The sequence below is a fragment of the Pezoporus occidentalis genome, unplaced genomic scaffold (assembly GCF_034315485.1).
Source record: "Pezoporus occidentalis ecotype Australia unplaced genomic scaffold, CSIRO_AGI_Poc_V1 ctg33, whole genome shotgun sequence".
NCBI lineage: Eukaryota > Metazoa > Chordata > Aves > Psittaciformes > Psittacidae > Pezoporus > Pezoporus occidentalis.
This window is the reverse complement of record NW_026915268.1, coordinates 5,190,968-5,207,977: the sequence shown is the minus strand read 5'-3', so window position 1 is coordinate 5,207,977 and position 17,010 is coordinate 5,190,968. Positions and strand designations below refer to the sequence as shown.

The 17,010-nt window shown below is 41.6% G+C and overlaps 1 protein-coding gene across 2 annotated transcripts in view; it reads right to left on the bottom strand.

Annotated features, from left to right (window-relative positions):
* Nucleotides 1-17,010, bottom strand: part of RANBP17 (RAN binding protein 17) — a 156,301-nt gene that overhangs the window by 3,420 nt on the left and 135,871 nt on the right. For both annotated transcript variants that reach the window (XM_062629242.1, XM_062629243.1), the window contains exons 26-27: nucleotides 4,170-4,268; nucleotides 189-316 (exon numbers count right to left, since the gene is read on the bottom strand). In XM_062629242.1, coding sequence (XP_062485226.1) covers nucleotides 189-316; nucleotides 4,170-4,268 — 227 coding nt within the window. The remainder of the gene's footprint in view (nucleotides 1-188; nucleotides 317-4,169; nucleotides 4,269-17,010) is intronic.

Here is a 17,010-nt window from a genome sequence, read left to right as displayed (position 1 = left end):
TTTTTGACCAAGAAAATTCATAATTATCAAACGTTCAGGCTCTAACTATGAAGTCTAGGGATGAATTCTCTGATAGGGTATTATGCCTCTTTCAAAAGCAACTGCACTTTATGGCTACCTGGAATACTTCCTATATTTTTTCCCAGTTAAATTTTCCATTTGTCTTTTATTTTTTCCAATTTACTTACCTGTCTCTGTTCTTTACCAAAAGGTTTTGCTCAACTCCTTCCATTAGATTCCTGAAGCACTGGTCAAGGACTTCCCGTTTGCTGTCAGGCTGGCTGGTTACCAAGGTTGCTCTCAGCTCACTGAAGTACTGCGATAGCAAAGCAGAGACTATTAAAAATGAGATTTGGAAATTTAAACCCAGAGTTACTCACCTACACCTGGAGCACTCTTGAGCAAGTGCTTCCTATATTGCCCTCTAGGAGAGGAGTCTGGCAGGCAGCACACAGAGCTCCATCTGCACTGGGTTTCAGATGCTGCCTTCCTGGACTGCACCAGCAGTGAATCATGACTGGAGTTCAGTGGTACTGGGTGACATGCCAATTTTCCAGTTGGTGTTGGCCACCTAACCAGTTCCAGCACAGAAAGCCACCTAAGAGAGGTGGCAGAAACATCCTTGACCACTTTTCAAGTCTTTCAGAATGGTGCAAATTTGTACACTTTGCTGCGGGCTCTAATTGCTTCAGTGCTGTGACAAGGCAGACTCACCTTCATTTCTTTAGCAGCTAAGTAATCTATATGACTTTTTTATATTACTATTCCCATCACATTCTGGCAGATCTATAGACAGTTAAAATAGAACTTTTTATCACCTCAGGAAAATTTTGGTTTAGGCTAGAAATACGGAGCAGGAGGGGACCTCTAGTGTTATCCACTACCCCACTACTACAGCCAAGCAAGTCATATAATCCTGTTTAGTCTTTATTATATTGGCTGTGTCAGTCAAAGTCTTATGGCCTTGGGCGTAAGCACATCCATGGTATAAGCACTGATACAGACAATTATTCAGAGGAGAATGAACCATTCTGATGAAGCTGTGCCCAAGTACCTGGCAAAGTTTCTGAGCAGTCTGATATTGCAGTCAAGAGGAATATTGCCGGTAATCCCCAAATTTCAGGTGTGTAACAAGATAGCTTGTTAAAAGTAGGCTGAAAATCAGGTTTTTGTATGCAAAATTTAGTATCCATTTGATGTTAACGTAACTTGAGTGTGTCACAGAGTGTCAGAAAGCACAACAGCCTGGGATTAGTTTGTCAGATTCTTCTAAAACCTTTAACAGGGTTAAATCTTAAACAAATCTCAAATCAAACACACGTCTTTTCCATCAAAATTACAGCTCTCCTGTACACACAAAACAGTATGGGATAACAAAAGAAAGTGGAGTAAAACCATAACACTAAGCCCTGACAACTCAGCAGGATTATAGGAAGTGTTTGCTTTAATGTCTGCTTGGCAAATGACTTGCCCTCAAACCAGTTCCTTTCAAACCAGAAACATCCTGTGTTATGCATCTTTGCTGACCACTGCAACAGTACTGGAAGTGAAGGCAGCAGCTGATCAAATAGCTGGGTCCCAAACTACTTAGGAACTCAAAACTGAAAATCACCTGGGGGCTGGTGTAAAAGATGAAATATCTGCCTGCAATAAGCACATTCCCAAAAGCCCTGTCTCAAGGTGACAAATGCAGAGTTCAGTGTAGAGAAGGCCATAAGCCCGAGACCTTGCCCAGTGTCTGCAAGTTGTTTTTAGAGAACAGGCATTCCAAGAACAACTTCATTCAACCTAATAAATGAAAGTATTAACATCAATTTCTGCCTACCATTAATGACTACAGCATCCCACGATATCACCGTTTCAACACTGGGGAGCTGTTCTGAGCCCTGGGGTTTCTAGGGCTTCTCTGCAGTAACATCACTTTTGCCTGTACACTTGAATGGTTGTGTTCTTTGGTTGAAGGACAACAGCAAGGAGGAGACATGGTTGCTACATTACTGGATGCAGAGAGTTTTTGTGCCAACCTCTTGTGGCACTTAGGATTTAAACTTGCTGCTGCACTTCAGTGCAGAAACAATGTCAGGAGCCATGCGCAGCCATCCCATTTCATATTAAGCTGGTGCTGTCTCAAAAGGTTTAGCATTGTTTTACATTGGACTCTTGAGTATGATTCCCATTTTGGCATAATTATCCCTAGTAGCACAAGCTAAGAGTATAAATCCCAGTCTTTCTGTGTCCCCAAGTAAACTCGATGCCTTCCCTTCGAGATGAATTACAGGCAAAGAAGATCTCATTAACACAAAAGAGGAAGAGAACAAGCAGTAAAACATGGTAAACGTATGTTTGCTACCTCAGGAACTGCAGAGACAGAGACCCTACCTGAAATAAAGGAACCCATTTCCAATACATGAACCAGCTGTGCACTGAAATGAGCCAAGAAAAGATGACTTTTACTGCCATATATAAGTACGTACGTGTCCTACTTTTTCTGAACATGAAATAAATAACCTTGATATAAAAGGGGCAATACAAATATTGTAAATTCTATTTCCTGTTCTCCACCCTTCCAGAAGAATTGTAAGACTTGTTCATAAGTAAAGGTACTTGTACATATCCATGTCTGCTAAGCGAAACACATAATCATTAGAACTAGTCTAATTTCAGTAAAAAGAATATTCCGCCAGTCACAAATTTATTCCTTATGATTTACAGCTCCATGGTTTTATCTTCAAGTGAAATATTTAATTTCTTCTTATACTGAAGCATCAAAACCACATAATTAATATGTAGTCAGGCTAATACTTACACGCTATAAATCAGAAGCATTATATAAACAAAAGTGTCGTCTTGAACAAGATTGGGAATGCACAAAACTACTTATTTCCCACTTTTATAATGATGCAGTGACTCAGAGCAGATAGAAAATGATTAGTTTTCCTTCCAAAGTAGGAAATATTGCTTCCATCTGTAAAGTATAATATTGTGATGTCATAAAGTTTTCCTAAACACTGAATTTGCCCTTATTCCCTCTCAATCATTTTAAAAGAACTGCTCTCTCTTATAGAGCTTGGATTTAAATCACAATAACACACCAAGAAGATGAATGACAGTGCTGTTGGATATGGCTAAAATTGGATCCTTCAGCACAGGTGAATGATGAGACAGCGCTTCCCTTCTTGATATATTTTCTTCTTCTATTAGTTTCCTTCCATAGCTGGGATTTCAGTCTGAATTTTAATGTATGCGGTTGCTGCTAATCTTAGTGTCTTATTTTCTTCCAGCGCCCTCTTATTGTATAGACAATTCATTCTCCAAAGCAGTAATACACTGAGGCTTGTGACTGCCCCAGAGATAAGGCAATTCAGAATAAAGTTAGAGCTGGCTCTGAAGTATGGTGCATACAACAGGTCAGGTTCTTCACAGACAATGCCTTGCCATAAAAAAATGCACACATTTGGATCAACTCGCATTCATTTACTCAGATGGTTTCCATTTCAGACACTATCGTCTCTATTAAGTCACCAGGGAAACATGATGGGTATATCCAAATTCATAGCTTCAGATTTTATTGAAAGGGCAAATTGCAGAGTATTTCCTGGTTTACAGAATCTGCCACAGATGCATATACTCCAAATTGCAATCAATGCGAGTACTTAAGTGTAAGCACTCAGATAATACCCCCCAAAGCTGGCTGCTCCTGTGAAACCTTTCAGAAAAAGAAATTGGTTAACTCTTTCTCTAGGAAGCAATTTTTCTGATGTGATTTCCACGGTGTTCTTGTTTCAGATTTCTACCTAAAAGCCCGATGAGCTTGCACAGCTCCTATTCCTGCTTAATTCTGGATAAGTGGAGATGTAACATTTATTACAGAAAGGTTAATGACGTACTTGCATGATCTAAGCTTGGGTGTGAAAGTTGGGGTAGAGGTCTGAGAGGATTCTTCATCAAAATGAAGCCACTCAGGCTCTGTGAACTAACCTGGGAAATACTTAGTACATGAGCTGAACCCTGCTCTTCACTCCTATTGTCAGCATAATGGAGCAAGATCCCAAGGAAAGAGATGGGGGATCTGAATCAGGGCAACAGGCAGCTTTGTTCTATATGCAATAATTACTTCAACTGTTTGGGCACATGAAGAGTTAATCCGGTGGCATTTCTTAAATACTCACTTTCTCATTGAGAAGTATAAGTCCAAGCAGCGGTCTTGACACAGACCATTGATTTCTGCAGTCTTCAAAAATGATGGTGTTCATTAGGATGGACATCATCTGAAAGAAAACACGCACACTTTACATGAATATGGATACTGTTGTTACACTGTGTGATGTGATCAGAAGGAAAAATTAATGGAACGTTTATGAACCATACTGAAATCACTGAGATTTCATGTATGAGCATGGTTTTATAAAAGTTACTCTTCCAAACAAATCTTTCCATAACCAAATCCACCAGGTAAAGAAAGTTAAAGGCAACTCGTATCAAAGCTCAGCTCCAAAGTTGAAGTTTAAACAAATATGAATTGAAGTTTAGAGCTCAATTAATTTAAGGTACAGGCTTTGACTTTACCACAGGGATTTGCCTCTCTGTCACACTACTTCTAGGAGAGCAATACGTGTGCAACCAGTAATCTGTATTAATTTCAGATTAATCCCTAGTTGGTCTTCAAGATTCCGGTTTTCTCACAACACATCCACCTTTCTTTGTGTGTGACACTGCAAGGAATTTGAAGGGAACACTCTCCATTTTGATGAAGGCAGTCATGATTACAGCAAGAAGTCTATAAATCTACACCATTTCTGTCACAGTTACAAATCCAGTCTCTGATTTTAGACATTTTACTTTACTTCTGTGACTGACTTTACAGAGCTCTATAGAAGGGATAAAGCCACTCCAACTTTATAAAGCACTGAGATTTATCATCTAATACAATTAAGTTCTATTGGCACCCAAAGAGAAGCTATATAATTCACTTTGCTCTTTGGCTGGCATGTCACCAGAGCCTTCAGCTAATGCCACAAGGAGTATGCTCCCTCTGAGGCCTCTACACCTCCGGTGTGTGTAAGCTAGGAAGGGCAGGACTTTATTTAAGGGATTGGCATAACTTTCAGACAAAGAAATCACAAAATAACTACAGAATCCATTTAAAGATAAAATGCTCTAAGATATCCTTGAGATACATTAGTCCAAAATGCCAAAGGCCGCAACATATATGAACCTAAAATCATTACTCAGAGATTAAACAGAGTGAAAATTTGTAAAGTGTCACCAGTAAATAGTTTGACTCACATTTATAAAATATCTGCACCCTAAAACCAAACATAGAGGAAGTAGAAAATCATTAAATCCTTTCTTCTAGGCCAATGAGTAGCTATGAGCAGGGTCTCCAGAGAGCTGCCACACTGCAAACTAGCCTGTAATAACTGACCAAGGCGAAGTCAAACAGCATGTTTCACTAAATGAAAAAGATGAATCCTAGCACTACAAATCACCTGGAACAGAGATACCCACAAATCATTTGAGCTTTCAGGTTAGGAACATGTGGTCTGGCGTGGGAACAGCCAATTCTTCACCTGACTTCACAGTTTATAGATCAGACAAACTATTTTCCATTACTCACAGGACAAAACCAATTCTGTACGGCCTTGGAACCAATGCAAACATCTCAAAAACCTCTGCAGGAGCAGTAACAGGGGCTCGATTACCGAACATGAAGAATAATTTAAATTTCCTATAATTTAAATATTGCCAGGTTTTAATTTCCGTAGCTTGTAACAAAGCTGGCTATTAGGACAGAAGCATTATTAAAAGTAATTCAACAAACTCACTCGAGCTGTGATTTAGTCAGAGCACCACGTCTGACATAACCATATTTCTTAGAGGAAGTGCTGTGAGAGACTTTCAGAGTGATGCTTCATTGAAAAAGGGCATGCTCAGGGACAAGCTCACAACTGATCCACAGGGAAAGTTTCACCTCTTCAAACTCCAGCTTTATCAAACAACCCCTGAGGGTGGATGGGGCTTGGAGCAAGCTGCTCTAGTGGAAGGTTGGAACTGGGTGAGCTTTAAGGTACCTTTTGACCCAGACCAGGCTGGGATTCTACAATTCTAGGATATATGTGCATTTTTGTTGCTCTCCCAAGTTGTTCAGGTCATGAAGGAACTGCAACTCTTTTTAGTTTCTGCAGAAGGCTCTGAAATAATGTGTCACCTGTTTGCTGATGCACAGTTACATGAATTTGTATTTATGATGGCAACATGTACAGAAATGATAACCATGATTTTCTTAAGAGGAGATCTTGCCCAGTGATATGTACAAACAAGGAGATGGATGCACTGCTGCCCCAGAGCAACCCTGCTTGCTCCCAGGCCACCAGCTGGATCCAGGTACATGAGCAAGCCTGCATTTTTTCTTTCATTTCTTTTGAGAACTGCAGAGCGTTTCCCAGATGTTAGTTAGCTTCAAAGTGTGCACTGAGATACATCAGCTTTGCCACTGCATTTTATAGAAGGGCTGACTGAAGACAAAGTTTGTCTGCAAAGCCACTGAAACAGAGGCTGAGCTTGGGGCACCCCTCAGCTTCCCCAGCACCTTCCAGCCATCACCCAACCTTGCTGTTGCTAGAGACCTGCAGTCCCTTGTAGCAGGTTCCCCCAGAAGCTGGTTCAGGTGGCTTAAACGTATTTAGCATGCAGGTGTGAGAGGGAAACTCATGCTATGGGACACCCTCCTTGCTCCACCTTTCCTAGAAGTCTCACCATCTAATTGGAGATCGCAAACCAACCCAATGGCAACACAAAGCACAGAGCCCAGAAGTGGAACTGATCACAAATATGCGGTTTTGGTTTCTGGGTGGAAAATACCTTATTCTGCTACACTTTACTTCAGGAAGATGACTTCTCAGATCCTGCCAAAGCCCCACTGCAGCGCAGCAGCCGGGACAGCTGCCTGGGGCAGGCTCAGTCCTCACGCTGATGCAGGCAGAAAACAAGGTCTCAAGGGGGAAAAAAGAGACATCAAAAAGGAAGGGATGGCAGAACAGATAATCTATTTTCTTCTTAGTTCAAAACAGCAACCTTGCCTCTGTTCTCTTGCCTTAAACATAGAACATCACTTTATCTGGTTCAATAATGTTTCTCCTGACACATTTGTTCTTTACAAAAGGAACTATTGACAGAACAGGCAAGAATAAAGAACCGTTCTTCCAATAAATTAATTCTTTAGAGCTTCTCCTCCTTCAGAACCTCTTTCTTTCTTGGGTGGAGGAGGAAAATGTTGGTCAAGATAACCCTCATTACGAAAACTTTTTTCTAAAGGAAGCTGGAAAAGAAGCTGCCTTTCCATCAAGAAGGCTTTTTTTGCTGCTCCATGTTATCACTAGAGAGCACTTGCATCATTGCAGGTCCCATAACTCATTTCTTTCTCCCACTTGTTGGGATGAAAATTTTATTCTGCTGCAACTAATCACACGTTAACATAAAGAACATGATATTAACACCAAAGACAGCAGTGTGTATTCCTTTACAGAGGATTCAGAATGGTCAGGAACATGCACAGCTTTTAACCAAGCACTTGGCTGGTGATAACACTCATTTGTTCACTGCGATCTGAAAAAGATTCAGATTTTTTTTGTTGTTTAGCATATGAAATTCGGTAGGATTTTATAGCTCCGGCTCCAGACAGTTCACTCTTAATTTAGGAGCTGTGATTACTAATTTAAATGTCCTTTGGAATTCTCAGTTCTTTCAGCATCAAATTCTTCCTATATCAATAAATGGATTGTCATTTACTAATAATACCAGGAAGATTTAGCTGCTCCAAGATTATTAAACACCTTAAATTTTAATCTGTTGTTTTAAAATATTTATTTTACCAGAAAGCCTAACTTTCACATTGATTTTTTTTCAAGTTCAAAGCTGAAATTTCCAGATGAAGTAAGAAAACTAAAGCCAAGCCTTTACCATGGGAAGTGAGAACCAGCCCGTAATTCCTGAACTAAAAATATTCAACTGTCAGAAACAGCAAATCAGTTGAGATTTGCAATATGTAAGAGATTAAGAATCACTTGGCTTGTCCCCCTGCATTAAGAAATTACATGAGACCAACACAGAGCTTTAAACAAGTTGTGGAGCAGCACCGAGTAATGGGCCCAGCTACATTACAGCACCTTTCCTTTTGGAGACCCTTCTCAGCCTTCTCAGCCACCCTCAGACCAAGCCCGTACAGGCTAGATTCCTCCAGATTCCTGTTCACAGAATCCAGCATTTCACCCTATTTATACGTACTTCCACTATACATAATTAAAAATTAGTAACTAAAATGCCACAATTCAACAGCTGAAGCTCAAAACTGTGAGGGACCCAATCTCAGATGCCCATTTGCAATTGGGTCTGGCCTTTTTGTTTCCTTTAATGAAAAATTAGGGTATAAATGGCTGAAAAAACCCCAATCCTGGTGTCAGGACAAGATATGTGGGTGAGACACTGCATACCATGGGCTAACATATGCCTGAAGCTGACGGACTGAAATATGATTTAGGTGTATCTTTTACAGGGTATTCCTATCAGTTATATGCTATGTCCTGCTGGGAGAGGCTTTTCTCCTGATGTTTTGAAGGGATGGAAAAAGGATGGCTCTGCATTTAAAAAAGGAACAGTTACAGGTAGCGGGGAGCTTGACATTTCCTTCTATATGTCTTCAGAACTGGCAAAAGGGCTGAGTATGGCAGAGTCACCTGAAATAGGTCCAAATCATGAGCCAGCAGAAAGAACAGTAAAATAAGATTGTACTAATTTATATCAAACCCAATTTTATATCTGAAAGAGAAACGGGAACATACTCATACGACACATATAGGATGATGGCTTAATTCTAAAGGCAAGCACCTCAATGTGCCTGCTATATTCACTACACCTGGTCTACTGCAATGTTCTATTTTTTCCTTGTTAAACTGCCGTATGCTAACAGCACAAGAACATAGACTTAGTAGTGCAAAGTGGACTTTTCAAAGCAAAGGCTTACCCTCACCCTTTCCTACCTTTAGCCAGTTGTGACATACCTTTCAAGCAGCCAGCAGGATCAGAAAGCACATGCTTGTGCTACAAGAGGGAATAACCGCAGCACAGCTGGGACATGGGCAGCAGCTATATCTGCACATGAGGTGGTCATAGTGAGACTCTGGCCTGCACTAGCATGTTTCAGACAGGAATTTTAGTATCTTCCCTCTCATTTGATAGCATATTCTAATATGACAAATGTATTTTCAAATTACAGCTGCATCTGAATTTTCCTGTGAAGGACTGTAATACTTGGGTCCAGTCTCACCTATCAGAACTGGATCCCTCTCTCCCAAGGGAGACCATGCTCCTGAGTGAGCTGGCATCCATCAGGGATGGAGAAGAGCTGCCAGATGGCTGCTATAGACTCACCTACAGTAAATCAGTAAGTCTCACATATAGAGCATTTTGCCTAGTCTAAGGCTTGGCTACATTAAATACTGGAAATGAAACAGTTAACTGCAGCAACACTGAAAATGCCTGATGAATGGAACAGCTCCTCTTTCTGCAAGGAGGGGGGCATACATTTCATTAATTATTACCTTCCAGGGTGTGCTGACTTGCTTCTGTCTGTGCTGAATTTCATGTAAACCCTCTGTTGAATGTCACATACTCATACGCTGCCTGAAGTGCTAGATTTTGTATTTGGATATCTGGTGTAGCTGACAGATGTTTACAAACTCATGTATCTGCACAGCTTCTTTTCGTCTATCCATCTGTCCTCCCGATAGACAGCAGATTATTCCACCTCAGGCTGGAATAATTTAAGATTGTGACATCAACCCTTAATCTGCATTTCTTAGCTGGTAGCAATGAGAGATTTTCAGTTACAGATCCTAGTATGTCATTTTAAATTAACCTCAGATGTTTATTTAAGATTCAGCCATTTCTGAACAAGCAGCTGTAACTCTACAGCATTACAGCTGTTTATAAAGACGACAGAACTTTGACTAAGAATGCACAACCTGCTGTAATCTGCACTTCAGGTTGGTGCGGTGCAGAAGGCTGAGCTCTTTAAAACCTTAAAGAAATGTAATACACGTTCCCCTCTGCTTTTAGCAGTATGTGTAGAAGCAGTTAGGTTTAGGTCCTGTTTCAGAAGAAGATCCTTAGGCATTTTTCCAGTGTGCATGGTAAGAGGTCTCTCCCTTGCTTGCACATCCAGCACTCTTACTGAAAGCTGGCACAGAAAGTACAAAGTCTGTGTCTACTACCAGCACCTCTGAGCAAATGACTGGCTACAGATTATTTAATCCTCTTGGGAGGAGAGAACATGAGCTTTACCTACACCAATGCCTTCCAGCAAGAGTCTATCTTCAGGAATGTAAATGGTCCTATGTCTAAATCTTTTAGCCTTCCCCTTAACTGACACTAGGGCTTTCAGTATGCATCTTTGTTAAATTCCTCAAACGTGAGCCATCACCCTTCTCTTCTCCAGCTCCTGAGAAATTCACTGGTGCCTTCGCTTGCATCAACTGCTGGGAGTTGATGTACAAAAGCATCTGGACATTTTCAATGTTGCACCAATATTTCAGCACAGGAACTGGGATCTTTGCCTGCTGCATCATTAGTTTTCTAAAACCTCTATTACAGGAAGGCCTTCCAAAATGCCAGTCAAACGGGTTGGGGAGACAGGGTCGAAAAATGCTATTACTGGAAAAATAAAAATCATTTAGTCTAAAACCAATCTGAGGCTAATTGCAAACTTAATCTACAGAAATATTCCAGAATGAAGGAAAAGGCTGAGCACCAGATCAGCTCTAAAACCTTCATCCAAGGAACTTCAAGGATCTCACACCTGAGATGTGAGATGTGCTTATCCCTGAATGTGAACTAGACTCCTGCTGACACTGTGTGCAAGCGTGCTCAGTGCAACCCTCAGGGACGCAAACCCCACGTGCCAAGGAGCAATCCTTAAGCTGGGCTTAAGCTCACACTCAGCTCCATGTCAAGTCCAACCTAGCACCTATCACACAACCCACCCGGCCGTGCAGCCTCACTGAGAGGTCTGCAGATCTCTTTCTCCAGAGCCCCGCTGCTGCTTGCCATGAGGCAGCTGGGATTCGCAGGCAGCTTGAGCGTAGGCTCAAGCCATGTGGATGCCTGCCAGCAGCAGACTCAGAGGCATCCCCCACACAGCAACAGTAACCAGTAGTACAGAGAAAATTAGAACCAGGGTAATCATTTTACCCATATTTACCTTAGTTTAGCACTGATATGGAGATAATCAGTGGGGAGAGGGAGGCAGGCTGGGCTTTTAAACCACACCTTGAAAGCAATCAGAGAGTAAGAAACCTAGAAGCTTGGCTCTAAACACTATTCAAGGATCATCCATAAAGAAAAGTGATGTCCTCCATTCCACTGGAGTGGAGTAATATACTAACACAGAACTTAAAAAGCCTAATCCAAGAATTAATTACCGATTGCCTGACAGTTTTCCAGCCTCTTCTGTATTCAAACTGTTCACAAATTGATTCTGATTTCTTTTGTGGAACAATTAAAAGTATTCTTGTTATCCTAAAGAACTGAACTGTAACCAAAGCTATTGCAAATAAACGTAAAAGACAGATAATAAAGATGGTAATAAGCATATTGCTACTGTGTCCTGAACAGTCACCAACACTTCTTAGTGAATATCATCTTTCACAACAACAACAAAGGGTAAGAGCACAAGGCTATTTCATGCAGTCATCAAAACAAAATGCACTGAATATTATATTTCATACTAAATACATTACCCTGGCAGTTTGACACTCAACATTTCAATAGATATTGCGTCTCTCTAACATTCTGCCTGAATTTCTGCAGATGGACTTTTAAGTATCAATGGAAGATTACTTTACTTGTCATACTAAAGAGATTTTAAAGAATGGTTGCACACACTTCATTTTTAATTTTTTTTTATTTCTTTTTCCTTTTTCCTTTTTAAAGGGAAACAAATCATGGATTCAGAAACGTGGTTATGCTGAAAGGTCAAGTCCCATGTTGTGCAGTAGTCCTTTGCGCATGGTGCTCTCTGAAGAACTAAACTGGCTTGACCCTGATGGGCCCAGCCAAGCGCTAGGAGGATGTGCTCAAGTTAAACTAAGCTAACCTAAACTACGCTAAGCTAAGCTGAGATAAACTAACAGTGCTCCCAAACCTCCTCTGTCTGTTGTGATACTGGGATATTTTTCAGAAATGCATTTTATTTTTAAACTGTGCAGGTTCCTGGAGACAGGTGAACACACCAGAACCCAGTTTCAGTAAAACCCCGAACAATCAAACACCAGGGGAAAAAAAAGGCAACAACCGAAGTTTCTGCATCTCACAATTTCAGCAGACACCCTGAGCGCACAACCAACCAACCAACACCAATTTATTAGCCTAGGAAAGGCGTAGATTTTGAGGTTCAATTCCAGAGTCCTCAAAATCAGAAATGTGCCAAGGTTCAGCAGGACACATATGTAGTCTATGCCAGTCACCGGGAAGCTTTCAGCACTGAACCAGCCCTTTGCAACACTGACACACACCCTCCTGTACGCTCAGAGCACCACAGCCTCATCACACCCCTCACCTCTCCACAAGCATCATCTCATCCCCTACGCGCTTCGATGGCCCACTGCTACCACATCCAACAGCAATTAAGCATCCTTGTAAGCCACTGCTATTCTAGAATGTTAAACCTGATTTTTATTTTAAATGGGGAAAAGGGAGGGGGTTTGTTCACCGAGAGTGAATTTCATTACTCACATGGCAAATCTGCCAGTAGCATATCATGGAATGGATTGTTACCTTTCCCTATCCATTTTGTAAAGATATTGCTTTCTTTCCAGACTGCAAGCATCACTTCTAACTGGATTTTGAATTATAATGTGAACTTTACAAAATTATTGGTGCTATTCATATCGCTAGTTAGATTCTACGGAATGGCAATATTTTTTGCCCTTTCCCAAACCAGCACCTCTTAGTGTTTTATAGAAAACAACCACGGCCAGCAGAAATCGAACATTTCCAAGTAAAGTATTACATTGCACGCAGTAAACAAGGAATAAAGCATTTTTATACTTCTCCTTAAACTTATTTGCTTTTTGAAAATATTTATGCGGCACAGAAGCCACGAGGTTATTGAGAAACACAGCCAGTTCCTCTTCTTTAATTGAAACATTTAGGCTTGTTGTTCTGCAAGCAAAAAGCAATGAGCAGTAATAATGCAAGATAAATATACAAGAAACTTATAGATACGATTGTAAAACAACATCATCCTAATGTTTTCATTTAATTACCCTGAAATGTATTCTATTTAATATTCATTACTCAAAAGCCAATTTAAAAGAGAAAGAGGTGAAGGGACTTATTCAGAAAGACGGACTGTCATTCACCGCAATAGTTATCTAATATACAGAAGTTAATAAAGCAGATTAATCTACAAGTCCCTTTAAGCCATCACTGAGTTTAGAACAACTGCCTCTGACCCCTAACCCTCCCGCTGCGCACCAGTAGCAGGTGCCAGCTGCACTAAAATTATGGCCGAGGCGTTTTAAGGCAAAGTCTTTTCTTACTTTGCTTCTGACCAGCAGCTGACCCTGCAGGAAGGATTGTTTCATGTGCTGGCCTAAAGGCTACATAAACCAGTAACTGCTAAACAAAAGCATACATACACCAGCTGCCTAGCCCGGGGGTGCACATCCAACACTGACACCTCCAGCAGTTCGTGCTCCAAGCCCGAGAGCCGCTTTTTGTTTCCATACACCAATTCTGTACAATACTTGTTACTTCACGGAACTAAACTTCCCTCCACCCCCAAAACTGTTTGTGTAAACTATAGCGCAGCTTGGATGATGAAGAGGAGGTTCCCAATTTGATTTAGCACCATTATTAAGAGCGTGAAATTTTCAGATACATCCCTAATGATGATGTATTTTAACATTAAAATTCTTACAATTGAATTACTGAATTCACATGACAACGAATCACAACAAGGCTTTAAACAAGGCTGAATTAGAAAAGACACTAAACTCATTAATTTTTTTTTGATTTCTTAATTGACAGCACTCTCAGTTATAGCTATACATTGAGCAATATATTCTAGACTGAGGCTGCTCCTGCCTTTATACATGTACAGCGAGAAGTACATGTAAAAGAGAAATAGCCCTATTTTTCATTAAGATAAGATGGCTTTGACATAGTTATTTTGCTGATACAAATTACACAACCACAAAAACAATCAGAGTAATGATTAAATGCAGTTATGTACATGCGAGACTACTAGTGCAAATGTTAACACATTTAAATGGGTTCCCTTCATTAAAAAAATTATATATGATATTAAACCATCAATCAAATTGAAACACTAGAGTCCAAACGCATTGTCGCTGGTTAAAATAAATGACTTTGAGACTGAATTTTGGCTCACTCAATATGGTGCCTTTTCTGTTGCTTAGCCACCCAAGTCTCTGCTGGCTTGGGCTACAGCTGGTATAGCTCCCTTCCTTTCAATTAATAAAGAAAGTTATGATAGTATTGGATAACATCTTTAAATTGTGCTAAGAGGCTGCAAACAGATGTCCCAGTGAAAATCCCTCTCACTGCTGTATCCAACCTTCCAAGGCTCAAGCTGGCAAAAGCTGAGCGCTCTGGTCCTGATTCAGCTCAGCCTTTAAACACATTTCATTTTAAGTATAGGAACAATCGCACCTGTGGGGTTGATCTGCTCTTAATATTCAGCATATGCTCACACACATGCCTCAAGGTGCTCAGCCTCTGGCACAACTGCCCTCTGTCAGTACAATTCAGATTTCTTTCTGTGATGTGCTCACATGCAAGTGCCTGTGCACAGGCCATGAAGCATGCATCATAAACACGTCTCCTCTTCAGGTTTTCATTTCAGTTACTGCACAGACCTCCAGACTAGCTGTATATGCCATTGAGGTTTATCTGAAAAACAAACCACTGATTTTACTACATAAAAGAGGGGAAAAAAGAGGAAAGTTGTGGTTTACAATACGTTTTTATTTTAGTAATGCCACTTGATTTTTCACTGCAGCTGGCACCTTTACTTTCTGTTTTACAGCTGCTGCGCAGAGCTGCTGGGCTGCTTCATTTCATGCATCTTTGTTATGTGGTGATGTTCCAGGTCACAAATGCTCAGCTCCAACAAGGAGCCTGGTGAGGTTTTACCTGTTACCGTTAAAGCACACATCCTCCTGTTCCTGGTGGTCTGCCCACTCCACCCTTGCTCCCTTTTCCAGCACTACCACGCTTACCATGACGCATGCCCTCTGAGCCCTTTGTTTATGCAGATACTTTCCCATCTACACTCCTTTCCCAGAGATCCCTCTCCAGCCCATGTACTCTACCACATCTCCCTACAGCAATAAACAGCAGCGCCCCACAGAATCCCAGACTGGTTTGTGTTGGAAGGGAACCTAAATTCCAGTTCCAACCCCTGCCTCGGGCAGGGACACCTTCCACTAGAGCAGCTTGCTCCAAGCCCCTGTGTCCAACCTGGCCTTGAACACTGCCAGGGATGGGGCAGGCACAGCTTCTCTGGGCACCCTGTGCCAGCACCTCACCACACTGTGAGTTCCCACATCCCTGCCACTGTCCCCCTACTGCAGAACTCCTCACCCATCACCTCCAGAAATGCTGGACCCTTAGAAGGGACCCACTGGCCTGAAGGAGGTCCACGCTTGGGCTGCAAGCTGTGTCTTGTCACTGGCATCGTGTGGATCATCAGTACAATGTTCAAACTCACCAAACTCCCTCCTTATTTTTACCCACACCATCCTCCTGGAAACAATGTACAGAATGTAACCACCATGCAACACCTTCCCTCTCTTGTTACCCTTATACCTCACACTCTCGTGACCTGCCCAGGAAAGGAATTGAACCTGAAACGTCATGGAGATCCTGTTTTCACTCAATCAACCTTCAATCCCCTTCCATATCCAGCACAGAATTATTTCAGCAATGGCTATGCAGGATTCTTTACCTATTGTGCCTGGCTCTTGGGAATGTTTGTCTGAACTGCAGATGAAAAAAGACACTACAAAACTGACTGATTTTTGGAAAGAAATAACATGAATAGTACTTTGCTGTATCAAAACTGAACCAATAAGTTTAACTAACTAAAGTGTACAATTCAGCAAGGTAAGCATTAACAGAAGGTAAAGGTGGCATCTTAAAACCAACATTTACACTTTCATTTATAAACTGGATAAAAAGCCAGCTTCACCTGTCAATCCCAGCATAACAGCACAGAAAAGGAGCCTTTATAGTGCTTATAAAACAACATAATGCAACAGCTGAATGTAGTAAACCTAATACCACTTTCTATCCATATCTCCCAAATTACTTTGTACTGTTAATTCAGTTTGGTTGTAAGATGCCATCATGGAGCTGTTGTTTGCAGGTTGAGCTCAGACTAAGCTGTTTGCCCAGGGGAACAAGCAAAAAGCTTGGCCAAAGCTGACAACAGCCAGTGCTACATCACGGAAGGATGTCACAGCTTGCTCTGGAACTGAGGAAGGTGTATCATGGCTATATTTTCTATTGCTCCTGTCTCTGCACAGTCACATCAACCTAGGGCATATCTAAGCAAATTGAGGAACGGTTAATAGGGTTTAATCACACAACTCTGCTCCTGCAGAGGCTGAAGAAGGTGGAAGCCTCAGGCACTGGACTGCATGGAGATGCTGAACAGCCTCATCTGTGAGCACACTGTGCCATTTCAGATGCTGGCGTGCAGGCGCACAGGTTGCCACGATGTCCTCACATCCCAGACAGGTGAGTCAGGAGTGGGAAGGTGGCTCTGCCCTGAGAGCTGCACTGTGCCCCACACACCTCCCGCTGCGGTCCTGCCCCACTCCCCAGGTCCTGCTGCCCAACAGAGCCAGGCCAGGAGCAGCCCTGGGAGGTTCCTGCTTATTCTGAGGGCATGCCGAGCCGCTGCAGGCTGAGGGGCAGAACCTAGAG